At 43.2% G+C, this 15004-nt stretch overlaps 1 protein-coding gene across 1 annotated transcript in view; it reads left to right on the forward strand.

Moving 5' to 3' along the window:
* The window catches only part of KLB (klotho beta), a 34457-nt gene that overhangs the window by 12603 nt on the left and 6850 nt on the right, over positions 1–15004 (forward strand). Inside the window, exons 2-4 of the mRNA XM_028507068.2 lie at positions 3450–3960; positions 6246–6514; positions 12332–13475. Of these exons, the coding sequence (XP_028362869.1) occupies positions 3450–3960; positions 6246–6514; positions 12332–13475 (1924 nt within the window). The remainder of the gene's footprint in view (positions 1–3449; positions 3961–6245; positions 6515–12331; positions 13476–15004) is intronic.

A 15004-nucleotide genomic window follows, 5' to 3' on the forward strand; every position in this document is an offset into this window, starting at 1 on the left:
ATATTGATTTCTTCTAAACTCCCTCCTAATATCTGGGGAAACCCACAGATGCTTCGTTTAATTATGAACTTCATTCTAGACCTTTTTCCCTTTGTGTTGCCAAGGTTTAGATTTTGGCTCAGGCATTAATTTAATTTAGTAATATTATCATGGAAGTTAGAATTCTATAACTTAATACTTTGTTAAATAGCTTTAACAACACACAAGTTTGTAGTTTGCATGAAGTTAGTTTGGCCACAATGTGAGTAAAATGACACACAGATTTGAAAATTTAACTTTTGGCAAATGATTGGAGGTTCCTTAAACATAGACAAATACAGCACGCGAGGTTTGCTGACAACCCATGCCCTCCACAGTACTCCCACCCACCAGGGCCCTGCCATGTCTTCCTGACCTCTAACCCCTTCTTCATCTCTGTTTCCAAAGTTGTGCCAGCTATCTTATTTGCTTCCTATCACCCATAGAACTTATCTGAGCCTGGATTGCCAGGGGCATCAAAGAGAACAGCTACCTTAGACTAGCAGCTGCCTCTCAATGACAGGAGGCCCTGAGAGCTGACTCAGAAAAGAAAAAGCTGCTGACTTCCCCTTTCAGCTACTGAATTTAAAGAACAAAGGTTGAAGCTCCCTTAAATCAATCATTCCAAAGGTAGGTGGCCTTGTACAGATAGAGGGTAACCTTGGAAAATCGCAGAATGACTGTTGTGCAAGGTTGCAGGGCCAGGTCGCTCTCCCCTACCGACCCTGTTTTTGTTTTTTCACCAGACCTCCTTTATGAGCATCAGACCAGGGGGCACACGTAGATATCTGTTCATCCAGATTTATGTCAAACACACTACCTCTGAGCAATACTTTTTACCCTGTTACTTGGCAAACAGGATCTAGTTATAAGTATACGCGCTGCACAAAGAACCTCCCCCACATTCTCTACGGGAATGGAGAGGCTGTCTTCAGCCCAGAGCAAAGATAACCCTAGATACCTTGATAGCCTGTGCAAACAGTAGCGAAGGTTAAAGAGACACAGTGGAACATGAAGGTCACCTTGGGGCACGACAACACATTATGTACATACATATATCCAGAAAACTTGCTTGAAAAGGGACCGCAAAGGTACATATCTGTTGTCTTCTAAGCTGTCCTATTTCTCATTAAAATGCTAAAGCAACCAAGATTTTATCACTACTTAGACCACCTTTCATATACTCAGCAAAATACACAATAGAACATCTATTTTAAAGAAACTCCTTCCCCCCCCTTCTTTTTCCTATCAGGACTGGCTCGTTTCTGTTAGGACTGAGTTAATACATTGATGTCGATTCCATCTCACTGTCCCTTCAGTGTCTGGTGGCATCGTGCTTGCAAGGCAGCGAGTTTCTGTCTCAGGATCTCATCTGTGTTCAGAGCTTTACAGTTGACACATCAGAAGTGCACAACAGCCCCGAAGACACACGCTGATGGCTGAAGTGACTGATTAGAATAAAGCAAAGCATTCTAGTAATGCCTGACTGCTGTTGTTTCAAATCAGAAGAAAGAAAAATGCAGTTCTCAAGACTATATTTTGTGGTTCCTGGCCCAGAAAAGTGCAGAAAGAGCAGCTGAGACCACTGAAGGTGGCATCTGTCCCCAGCTCCCCTGTGATTCCTTCTAGAACCTCAGGATGGAGGGAGGGGAAGAGGCCACAGTCTGAGGCCTCCTGCTCTCACAGGAGAGCATTCTGAAAGATCCTTGAGAACATTTAGGTGCCAAATGGCTCCAGAACGTTCCAATGAAAACCAAGTAAGACCAGATAGGCAGATGTACTACCTCAAGACATCTACTTCAGAAAATCTTTCAGGGAATGATTTCAATGAGCTCTTCCTGCATAAAGCAATGAGGAACCAGTCTGGGAATCTCTACCCCTTGCATGAGGAGAAAAAAGTCGTTTTCTTGACCTAACAGAGTTTATAAAACACATTTGGTGTCCACAGGGAGTACTAGGTTTGAACCCTTGTGCATATTTGATTGTTCTTGATCTATAGAAAGGCACTTTCAGAGAATTCAACCCATTATAAAAAAAAAAAAAAAACTCTCATGAGCCAAAGAAAAACTAAGGGACAAAACTGCAAGCAGACTTTGTGGGTTAAAAGTAAGGGTGTGCACACTTGTTTTAGAAACAGCCAAACAGAGGAGAAACTAGGAGAGCTGGAAAGAGGCAAGCAAGTCCAGTGCTGAGGAAAAGAGATGAACTCAGACAAAAGATGACTTTATGACTGGCCAGGACAGAGGACTGGATGTGGGCATTTACCTGGCCCAGAGTCCTTAATTGGAGTCCTTACCGTTTGTTCCTCATTCCAATAGTGCTCACGGCTCTTTACAGAAGCATGATGTTTTGCTTTAAATATCTTTTCATTTAATGCCTTAATTTATGCCATTTTATATATTTCTTTTTCACACATTTCAGTCTTACTTTCCTATAAGATTATTGGTTCCTGAAGGCAAGTTCCTGTTCCATTTATTGCAGTCTCTCAGGGCAGACAAGACAAGCACTGAGTAAGCACTTGTACCTACTAAACAGACTGGAAACCGAGCATGAGGCTCTGTTATAAGAACTCAGATGGAAATGTAAACTCTGGGAGGTCTAATAATAATAACACCCATCTTTAGGCAGTAGCTCCTAGGTGCGCTATTCTGTGCTACATATTTAATATATGCATTAGCTGTACGACTAAAAACAACTTTATAAAGGGGTATTATTATTATTTTTTGCTTCGTTGTACAACTGAGGATACTACCAGGTTTCAGAAAAGTTAAGTCACTTACCTAAGACCGCACATTAAATGCCTGAACTTCAGGTCCAAGTGTGCCAACCTCAAGGCCCACACTTTCCCCTGGTTTTCTGCCTTGGGCCGTCCTGCCACACTTTTACAATAACAGCAACAATAGTTAAGGTTTCTATAGAGGTTACTCTGTGCCAGCACTGTTCTGAGGCCTTTCCCTCCATTAATTCATTCAATCCTCACAACAAGCCTCGGAGGTGGGCTCTATTATTATTCATTTACAGAACTTAGAGCCTGCATGATCCTGGACTTCTAAGTTAGAACCAAAAGGGGATTCTGTAGAACAATGAGAGATCACTGCTGTGTCTTTTTATCTAAAGGAAGAAATCCCATAATCCACATCATATCTGGCCTGCACCCAGCCCCAAGAAGGCCCTGGTAAGGTGGTCAGGGAGAAGGGAAGTAAGATGGAGTTTGGACTACAGCTCTCTGCCTGCCTTTCGGCCATCCTACAGGAGGGGCTTGAGGGAAAGTGGACAGAGAAACAAGTTTGAGGTCATCGGGGTTTCCGGGCAGTTTTTCCCTGCATCACCCTCTGCTGCCTTCATTCATTTGTCCATGAAAAGACCTTCTACCAGCCAAGTCAGAGCCCTTGTAAGGACCAAAAAGGTTAATAATATTTTCCTCTCCTTAGGCTCATTCGAAAGTCTGGCATAACTACAACATAAATTTCCGCCCACGTCAGAAAGGTTGGTTATCGATCACATTGGGATCCCACTGGGTTGAACCCAACCGACCGGAAAGCATGGAGGACATACTCAAGTGCCAGCAGTCCGTGGTCTCTGTGCTCGGGTGGTTTGCCAACCCCATCCACGGGGACGGCGACTATCCGGAGCTGATGAGAAAGCAGTTGCTCTCTGCTCTGCCCCTTTTCTCTGAGGCAGAGAAGAAAGAGGTGAGGGGCACAGCTGACTTCTTTGCCTTTTCCTTTGGGCCCAACAATTTCAAGCCCCAGAACACCATGGCGAAAATGGGACAAAATGTGTCACTCAATTTGAGAGAAGTGCTGAACTGGATTAAGCTGGAATACGGCAACCCCCGAGTCTTGATCACTGAGAATGGCTGGTTCACGAACAGTCATGTGAAAACGGAGGATACCACGGCCATCTACATGATGAAGAATTCCCTCAACCACGTTCTTCAAGGTTGGTTGTCCGTTAGTTCAATTTTTTAAAAGCTTTTTGAATATTTATGCTATAGGATATTTAAAGTCACCTTTGTTTTTTTTTCATCTTTATTGTATTGTTTTCCATTACCAGTTAGTCCCCTTAGACCCCCCTACCCCCACCCCACTGTTGTCCATGTCCATGAGTCCTTTTTCTTTTTTTGTTCAATCCCCTCACCCCCTAACCTCCCCGACCCACTAGCTCTCATCTATCCTGCTCTCCATCTATGATTCTGTTCCCATTTTCCTTGTTAGTTCAGTTTGTTCATTAGATTCCACATATGAGTGAAATCACATGATATTTGTCTTTCTCTGACTGGCTTATTTCACTTAGCATAATGCTCTCCAGGTCCATCCACACTGTTGCAAAGGGTAAAATTTTCTTCTTTTTTTTACAGCCAAGTAGTATTCCATTGTGTAAATGTCCCATAGTTGTTTTATCTACTCTCTACTGATGGACACTTGGGCTGCTTCCATATCTTGGTGGTTGTAAATAACACTGCAGTGAACATAGGGGTGCTTATGTTTTTTCAAATTAGTGTTTTGGGTTCCTTCTGATATACTCCCAGCGGTGGGATCACTGGGTCAAATGGCAGATCCACTTTTAATTTTTTGAGGTATCTCCATTAAAGTCACCTTTGAATATATAATTACTATTCTTGTTGCTGGCCTTTTGTCCAATGGTGACAGAATTTTTTAAGGTTACTCTCATGTCCATTTTTAATGAAAGCTTGAGAACAAAATAATTTTAGACTGTAGATGCATCCTTAATTGGCAACAAGATGCTGCTTCATTCTTTCAAAAAGGACATACAGCGAAGAAAGATATGTCTGAAGTTTTTTTAACAGAAGTGCTTTAGTCTAAAATGCTAACAGCTCTCTTGAAATTGCTCCTTTCACTCTACCACACGTCTAACTGATGAAAAGTTCTGATGACAGAGAATGAGCCCCGGATGTCAAAGCTGAGTCATTTCTGTGGACCCTGGATATTTCTTAGACCCTTACTTATCCCCTCATTCCTTTTCCATTACTCAAGTGGTGACATCTACAGGTGGCTGATTGAAATAATGGAGGAGATCAGCTCAAATTATGGTGGTTCTGTCTTGCAGAGTTGGGCTGCATTTCATGCAAATATAAAGGAATTCTCGGTGGATCCTTCTAAAACTCTGTAGCTCTCTTTAAAAGACATAAACCTGGGGGGAAATCCCAGATTCTGCTGAAGAGGGCCTTCAGGAAGGGTCCCCAGGGAGCACACGACCCTGCTGCCCAACCTGTGGGAAGGGGCACCGTGCAGCCGAGCCACGCCCAGGCATGGGCACACACACACAGGGACCTCCAGAGCAGGGGGCCTGGGCCTGTGCCAGTGCCACACACCTGGGTGGAAGGGAATCATTTCCCAGGCATTAACTTCCTACTACTCTCAGCACCCTACAACACCAATGGAAATCTCGTGGCCAAGATTGTCTACCTTTAAGAAAAGGGTGTCAGTGATAAAACCCCCAAAATGCAGAAGCGAGGCATTTGTATGAGGGAAATGGAAGCTTTTAGTAAAAAAAAAAAAAAATGGTTCCTGGCTGATTTGGGGTATCTGTTGCTTTTACTGCTGCTGCAGATTTTCATATCTCATTTTGACCCAATTCCTGAAAGTTATTGAATCCGAGTGTTAAAGTCAGAAAGGCCCTGAGAGATCATATTTTCCAAACTTTTCTGTTGACAAATGAGGAAACTGAAGTCAAGAAACTTGCCAACAGTCCCCTCCCACCTCCTGCCCCTGAGCCCAGTGAGTTCTGTACGACTTTCTCCTCCTTGTATTTACACTCACTTACGTTCATTCTGCAAGCTGATCTTTCAGTCCCTGAAGGATAGTTTCCTAGAAGACAGCTCGTCCACAGATGGGAACCCACCCAAACTTGGGATGAGAAACTCCTGGTCGTGAGCAGACACTTGTCCCAAAGAGTTCCAGGAACTACCATGCCCTCTGACACAGATTTGCACACAAAGTCTCGAATATTTTTAGTTTAAGCCTTTCACTGTGTCATCCACTTGTTGGGGGAGGGCCGTTCTGGATGAAAATAACTGCCACTTTTCAAAGAGAAACATGAATTTTCTACTTGTTGTAATGGGCCTATAAATTAGGCAAAAGGTTGGTTTCACAACATGCTGTCCCCCGGCATGTTGTTAGCGAAGTCAGAAACATGACCCAGTGTGTTCAGGCCTTCCAACATCTCTCTTGTTGTTTTTTTTTCCTCTTTCTCTCTCTGTGCAGCAATAAGGTTTGATAAAATACAAGTGTTTGGTTACACGGCCTGGTCTCTGCTGGATGGCTTTGAATGGCAGGATGGGTACTCCACGCGCCGAGGATTATTTTATGTGGATTTTAATAGTAAACAAAAAGAGCGAAAGCCCAAGTCCTCAGCACATTACTATAAGCAGATCGTACAAGAAAATGGCTTTACTCTGAAAGAGTCCACCCCAGATATGCAGGGCCAGTTCCCCTGCGACTTCTCCTGGGGTGTCACTGAGTCTGTCCTCAAGGTAAGTGGCTGCTTACAAATGAGCTATGAAGTGGGACACATAGTATACAATATTTGATTTCATTGACTCAATGGCAGCTAAGAGATGACTGTCAGACAACATCAAATACCATGGCTCCTGGGAGGCGATGAAGGGAAAGTGGGGAAAGAGGAAGGAAGGGGAAGAGAAGAATTAATGCTTCCTGAGAGCCTTCCACTCGACACAACTCGTGACGGGGAACTTCATGATGGAGAACTTCGTGATGGAGTTGAAGAGATGGCCCCCAAGAACCACACAGTCTAGAGAGAACTTAGTTATTTTTCTCAGGGGCATTTGTTAGCAGTATCAAAATTACAGGGAAAATTTTCTAACAGATTTTTGTTTCACCAACAGCAAATTACTAGTGATCCTTTATTTAAGTGACTCCTGTTATTGGATAGATTTGAGTAATTTGCCTTATGGGGTTTCTGTATCTGAGGGGCCTCCCACATGCCTCATTCTTCTCCTCCTTCCAACATTTATTCAAATGCCATGTTCTCAAAAAGGCTTCCATTTACTCAAAAAAAATCATAACCTCATCATTATCACCTCTCATCCCACTTTCCTGCTTTACTTTTCTTTTTTAATTTTTACTTATTGATTTTATAGGGAGAGAAGAGATAGAAACAGAAACATTGATTTGGTGCCCCACTTATTTATGTATTTATTGGTTGATTCTTGTATGTGTCCTGACCTGAGATTGAACCCCCAACCTTGGTGTATTGGAACAATGCTCTAATTAAGCTACCTGGTCTTTATTTTTGTATACAGCTCTCCTCACTATCTAACATACTATGTACTTCACACATTTTTTCTTTTCCAGGTAGCTTTGGGGATATAATTGATATAATAATACTGCATAAGTGTAAGACATGCAGCTTTTGTTGACTTGATATGTGTATATATCACAAAATAATTACCACCATAGCATTAGCCACCACCTCCATACCATTACACAATTCCCATTTCTTTTTGTGGTAAGAGCACTTATGATCTACCATCTTAGCAACTTTAGAGTATGTAATACAGTATTATGAGCTGGAGTCACCATGCTGTGGATTAGATAGATCCCCAGAACTCACTAATCTTATAACTGGGCGTTTGTACCCTTTGACCAATATCATCCCACTTCCCCCACCCCCAGGCCCTGGTAATCACTCCACACATTCTTCTTATTTACCACCTGTCTGCCCCAGTAGGGTGCAAACTGTCTCTGCACGAGGTGGAGACATTTGAGGATTTGCTGCCTATTGTGTGCCTTACTAGAGCAGTGTCAGACTCAATTCACTATTCATGCATAGTGAATGAATAAGGTCAACTTTTAGAGCCAGGTGAGATGCATTTTTAGAGCCAGGTGAGGGTGTAGGAACTCCCTATTCCAAATCCTTCATTTTATGGATGAGGAAAGTGAGATACATCAATCAGTAATTGATACCTAAGAGACTTGCCCAACACCACACAAATGTTAACAGAACTGTAACAGACCACTCTCAGGCCCCAGATGCACAGTGCTCTTTCCAAAATAATAATAACTATTTTAAAACTCATATTACATGCCATGCATTTACCTGGATGTACTCACGTTTTCTCTGCCTAATCTAAAAACCCTCATTTTATAGACAAGGAAATTGGAATTTAGGGAGGTTACGTAACTTGTCTAGTTACCAAGCTCGGTCTTCCGAACACTGTAACACCTCACAGAACCCACTACTGCCTGTTCTAGAAACATGTGGAAAGGCAACAAGATGTGCAAGGGATGGAACTGGATGAAAGGGCCCAAACCATGAGTGGGCAAAATCCACAGGTTATGAATCCCAAACCATGTCGATATTTAAACAAGACTCAGAGGCTCAGAGTTGGTAAAAGGGGGAAAGATACAGGGAGTCATATAAACACAGTGAGTCACCTTCAGCTTGTGCCCCCTATAGAGCCACCTACCTACCCAGTTCCTATCTGCCCCTCCACATGCCATAGGCATGCAGCCATCTTTCCCCTACCACTTCAAATGGGTTTGTATTTTCCAAAATTGCAGACCCAGCAAAGAGAGATCCAAGAGAGACAAGAGCTCCTGTTCATACATGACCCAACCTGCAGTTTCCTCCTTCACCTAAAGACCTCCCTCTCTTCCACATCCATGGGCGATGTGAATGTCTGCCCCATTCTGACAGCCCTCGTCCTAGTCCTAGAATCAAGAGCTGATCATTTGGGTCAGGGAAAAGTAATTCCGTAATCAGCTAGGTCTGGGTTTCATGCTCACAACTCCAGCCCAGCAAGAAGTCAGCTTCCCTTAGTTTGGACTACAACTAACTTATTGTTAACATGTGGCCACATTTGGTTTATCTCTGTCTCTTTCTTATGAACTGTTGAAAAGTGGCAAATGCTTCACCCCAAAATATTTCAACATGTGTTCCCTAAGAACAAAAACATTCCCCTACCTCACTATAATACTATCAAACCCAGGAAATTTAGTATTGATTGAATATCATCAAACATAATATTCATATTCAAGCTTTCCTAAGTGTTCCAAAAATGTTCTTTATAGATTTTTAAAAATCTGATCACAAACAAGGATATCACATTGGTTTTCATGCATCTTTAGCCTCATTTAATTCAGAGCAATCTCCTCAACCTCACAGTACTGACTTTTTTGAAGAATCCAGGCCAGTTGCTTATAGAATGCCTTACTGATTTCTCTGTTCCTTTATAAGATTCAGTTAACCATTTCTGGAAATAATAGTACATAGATGATGTGTATTCACAATATGCATCAGAAGGTACTTGATCGTTTGTTTCATTGTTAATGATGTTAAAAGTGGTAGTCACCAAATTTCCTGGTTAAAGTGGCATTTGCCAAATCTCTTCTTTTTGTTAAGATTTTTAAAAGATTTTATTTATTTATTTTTAGAGAGGGAAGGGAGGGAGAAAGAGAGAGAGAAACATCAATGTGTGGTTGCTGGGGGCTGTGGCCTGCAACCCAGGCATGTGCCCTGACTGGGAATCGAACCTGCAATGCTTTGGTTCACAGCCTGCGCTCAATCCACTGAGCTATGCCAGCCAGGGCTTGCCAGATCTCTTCTTAATTGAAAGGTATCTTTTCTATTTGTAATTAAAAAGTAATCTAATGATGAAACTTGACACCATACAAATATCCTGTTCCTTAACAGCATTTCACCCAATGGCCTTAATATTAATTCATGAATCTTGCCTGAATTGTTACTTTATAAATTGCAACATGGTGAAATTCTAATTAGATTATTAATTCTAAATTAATGAGGTAATTTTTAAAAATTCACTTGTGTTATAACACACTGTTGTCTTTATTTCATTAGACCCTTTGATGCTCAAATTATCTCAAATTTGGTCAAAAGAACTCCTTCAAGCTTTTGTCTTTTTCTTTTCTGTTTTTAAGTACTTCTTTATTGTTCTGGTAGAAGGTGTATGAGCATCGTCTCACTCTTTTCCTGCCCCAGGCTTGGAAAAAGCCATTTTTCTCCAAAGAGCTCAGGATCATTTTCGCAGGGAATAGAATTTTAGAACCAAGCTCTGGGTGCTAGGGTTGAGATCAGGCTGCGTCATTTTTATCTAGATCCCTGGCAGATTAATTATACCCAGTTGCTAAGACTAATGCTTTCTGAAGGTTTTTTAAAAATGTTTTTTGATTTTTAGAGGCAGGGGAGAGAAGGAGAGGGAGAGGGGGAGAGAGAGAGAGAGAGGAAACATCAATGTGAGAGAGAGAAATAAACACTGATTGGTTGCCTCCCACCCACACGTGCCCTGATCAGGATCGGATCCCCAGCCTTTTGGTGTATGGGATGACACTTCAACCCACCGAGCAACACTGGCTAGGGCTTTCTGGAGGTTTTTTTAAAAGTAAGGCATTTTCATTTGATCTGGCCTTACCTATGGCAAGATTGCCCTTTGTAAACACTGTATCATTACCATGATGCTCGGGCGTTTCAAAGCACTGCAACTGGCCATCTAGGCTAGGAGGGTTTTACCCAAATAATTATATACAGATTTAACTTCATGCTCACCTGATCAATGTTCTCTCAGTTTAATGTTCTAGATAACTGGTTGACAGATGGCAAGAGAGCAGTGATATGGTTTTGTAATTAGACTATGAAAAATGACACACGAGAAAACAATTAGAGGGAAAATATTTACCAAAGGTTAATTGTTATTTTTCCCAGGTGCACTTAAATTCAGCCCTGGGAAGAAAAGTACTTTAAAACAAGTACATAAAACAAGTCATTTTTAAAAAAAATTTTACTTTTTCTCATTAATCTTTGCATTTGGACATGTTTTTTTCTTAAGCCTTTTTCTGTTTTAATTTAGAGTAAAAGGCCTAGCAGGCAACTATTCCAACCAGGGAAAACCAAACCCAAGTCATGTCTACCTTATGTTTGTACACTGCTTTAGAGTTGACAGAGCACTTTCCCAGAGCCATTGCCTCCCCGCAGCACACCCTCGGGGTGAGTGAGATTGCTCGGTCACCATACAGAGCCTCCGAGCCTGCCTGTCAAAGGGGCAGAACAGTAGTCCGGGGCTGTCTCCTTGATGGAGAGGCAGGGAATGAGACACCATCAGATCAGAGAGTCAACCTGGGAGTTTCTGGCAGGTATTTTCCTGTTCCTTCTGCTCATAATCCAAGTAGCTTGCATTAAGAGGGTGTTCCATGTTCTCCAGCTGGATGAATAAATGCTATGTCCTCATAGACACACAGGTGGGGAGAATATAATGGTGCATGTCTGGTGACACCACTTAGACTATTCAAACAGAGCGTGTTAGAGATTTGCAATCAGCAAATGCAAGGCCTCATCCCCTACTCCATCCTACAGGCTTCTTTTAGGAACCGTGTTTGGGATCAGCGAGCCTCCTCTCACCCCAGGTGCTGATCTCAGTGAAATCCTCTGCCACTGGAATTTTAACTTTGCCTTCAATCTACAGCGGTATTTGAAGGGCCCATTGTTCATGATTCCTTTCAACCGAGGGAACCAGGCCAATATCCTGATGCATTTGAACAGAATCACATGAGACCCCATGACATGACCTACGTGTTTAGGAAAAATGAAGTGGAAAACAGCTTGTCAGTGTTTTCTGCAAAACAACTTATTTTCCAAGCCAGGTGTGGTTCCCACCCTGTCTCCCTGGGAATTTCAAGGACTGGAAGGGAAAATAATCCAACAGGCCTTTTCTCTGACATCACCAGAACACCTGGAACACACAGGTCATTATAAAGGACATATGCACCATGTACTTTATTGTCAGTGAGAGGAAAAATACAGGGTCTGGCATGAACAATGTCCCTTTACTTAATTACAAAACCTTTTACTGCAAAATCATAAGCATGTTAATTCTGTACATAACAATATCACACTCAAGCTCACCATATGACGTTTTAGGTGAAATGTTCAAATTAAAACTATAAATTATGCCTAGCTGGTGTAGCTCAGTGGATTGAGTGCAGGCCTGTGAACCAAAGGGTTGCCAGTTTGATGCCCAACATCAGGGCACATGCCTGGGTTTCGGGCCAGGTCCCCAGCTGGGGGCATGTGAAGGGCAACCACACATTGATGTTTCTCTCCCTCTCTATCTCCTTCCCCTGTCTCTAAAAAATAAATAAATAAAATCTTTTTTTAAAAAGCCTATAAATTATTACACCCATATTATTATCCTACCAACCACACTCAAGCAGGCCTTACTTCCTAGGACCCTGTAGGATGAGGCCTCCCTAACAGCCTGTCCCTAACAGCCTGTCCATGTGAGTGTGCTTTACCTGAATGTGCTTGTTTTTCACAGCCGGAACTGGTGGCTTCCTCCACACAGTTCACGGACCCTCACCTGTATGTGTGGAACGTGACAGGCAACAGAGTGTTGCACCGAGTGGACGGAGTGAAGCTGAAAACTCGGCCACGTCAATGCACCGATTTTGTCGGCATCAGAAGACAGCTCGAGATGTTGGCAAAGATGAAAGTCACCCATTACAAGTTTGCTCTGGACTGGGCCTCGATCCTTCCCGCTGGCAACCTGTCCGCTGTTAACCGCCAAGCTCTGAGGTACTACAGGTGTGTGGTCAGTGAGGGCCTGAAGCTCAACATCTCCCCAATGGTCACGTTGTACTACCCGACCCACGCGCACCTTGGCCTCCCCCCACCACTGCTGCAGAGTGGGGGATGGCTGAACCCCTCGTTGGCCAAGGCCTTCGAGGATTACGCAGGGCTGTGCTTCCAGGAGCTGGGGGACCTGGTGAAGCTCTGGATCACCATCAACGAGCCCAACCGGCTGACTGACATCTACAACCACACTGGTAATGACACATACCGGGCAGCCCACAACCTGCTGATCGCCCACGCCCTGGCCTGGCACCTCTACGACCGGCTGTACAGGCCCACGCAGCGCGGGGCGGTGTCGCTGTCGCTACACTCGGACTGGGCGGAACCCGCCAACCCCTACGTGGACTTGCACCGGCAGGCGGCCGAGCGCTTCCTGCAGTTCGAAATCGCCTGGTTCGCAGAACCGCTCTTCAGGACCGGGGACTACCCCGTGGCCATGAGGGAGTACATCGCCTTCAAGAACAGGCAAGGGCTGTCGCGCTCCACGCTGCCTCAGTTCACGGAGGAGCAGAGGAGTCTGGTCAAGGGCGCCGCCGACTTCTACGCCCTGAACCACTTCACCACCAGGTTTGTGATGCACGCGCGCCGGGCCGGCAGCCACTACGACGCGGACAGGGACGTGCAGTTTCTGCAGGACATCACCTGCCTGAGCTCCCCCAGCCGCCTGGCCGTCCTGCCCTGGGGAGAGCGGAAGGTGCTGAGCTGGGTCCGGAGGAACTATGGGGACCTGGATGTTTACATCACCGCCAATGGCATCGACGACCCGGCTCCTGAAAATGATGAGCTCCGAAAGTACTACCTAGAGAAACACATTCAGGAGGCCATGAAAGGTGAGGTTTGGGGGCCATTTCAAATACAGTGAAGTATGACATTTCCAGGTAATGCGAACAAAAGAAGAGGGGAGTAGGCTCCTTACTGAGTGTTAGCCCATTGTGGAAAATTCGTCAAGTATAGAAAATTTTGTTGTTGTTTTTTTACGAAAGACAATAATCACCTCAAATGCCATTCCCCAAAAGAAGCACCTCCACTTGCTAGACATTTTTAATACAATTGAGTTCATGCTGTAATAGTCTTGCATCCAACTTCTTTCAATTTTTTAAAATTATATTTTATTGATTATGCTATTACTGAAAAATTATGCTATTATGCTATTACTGAAAAAAATCAGTTGTCCTGATTTTTCCCCTTTGCTCCCTCTCCACCCAGCACCCCCTACTCTACCAGGCCATCCCCACACCATTGTTCACGTCCATGGGTTATTCCTGTAAGTTCTTTGGCTGCTCCATTTCCTATACTGTCCTTTACACCCCATGGCTACTCTGTAACCACCTATTTGTACTTCTTAATCCCCTCACCTCTTCACCAATTCCCAGATACCACCCCTCCCATATGGCAACCATCAAAATAGTCTCCTAATCTATGATACTATCTCTGTTCTTATTGTTTGCTTAGTTTGTTTTTTAGATTCAGTTGTTGATAGATATGTATTTTTGCCATTTTATTGTTCATAGTTTTGATCTTCTTCTTAAATAAGTCCTTTTAACATCTCATATAATAATGGCTTGGTGATGATGAACTCCTTTAGTTTTTTCTTGTCTGGGAAGCTCTTTATCTTCCCTTCGATTCTCAATGATAGCTTTGCTGGGTAGAGTGATCATGGCTGTAGGTGTCTGCTTTTCATATCAGAATACTTCTTGCCAATCCCTTCCAGCCTACAAAGCTTCTTTTGAGAAAGCAGCTGATAGTCTTATGGGAACTCCCCTGTAGGTAACTACAGCAACTTCTTTTCTCTTGATGCTTTTAAGATTCTCTATCTTTAACCTTTGGCATTTTAATTATGGTGTCTTGAAGTGGGCCTCTCTGCATCCATCTTGTTTGGGACTCTCTCTGCTTCCTGGACTTGCATGTCTATTTCCTTCACCAAATTAGGGAAGCTTTCTTTCATTATCCTTTCAAATAGATTTCTAACTTCTTGCTCTTTTTCTTCCCCTTCTGGCACCCCATGAGGAGAATGTTGGACTTCTTAAAGTTGTCCCAGAGGCTCTTTACACTATCCTGTTTTTTGGATTCTTTTTCCTTCTTTTTGTTCTGATTGGTTGTTTTTGCTTCCTTATGTTCTAAATCATTGATTTGATTCATGGCTTCATCCACTCTATTGTTGTTTCCCTGTAAATTGTTCTTTATTTCAATGAGTGTAACATTCATTTCTGACTGGATCTTTTTTATGCTGCTGAGGTCCTCACTAATTTCCTTGAGTATCCTTATAACCAGTGTTTTAAACTCTGACTCTGATAGATTGCTTATCTCCTTTTTATTTACCTCTTTTTCTGGAGTTTTGATCTGTTCTTTCATTTAGGCC

The sequence above is a fragment of the Phyllostomus discolor genome, chromosome 1 (genome assembly GCF_004126475.2).
Source record: "Phyllostomus discolor isolate MPI-MPIP mPhyDis1 chromosome 1, mPhyDis1.pri.v3, whole genome shotgun sequence".
NCBI classification, from domain to species: Eukaryota; Metazoa; Chordata; class Mammalia; order Chiroptera; family Phyllostomidae; genus Phyllostomus; species Phyllostomus discolor.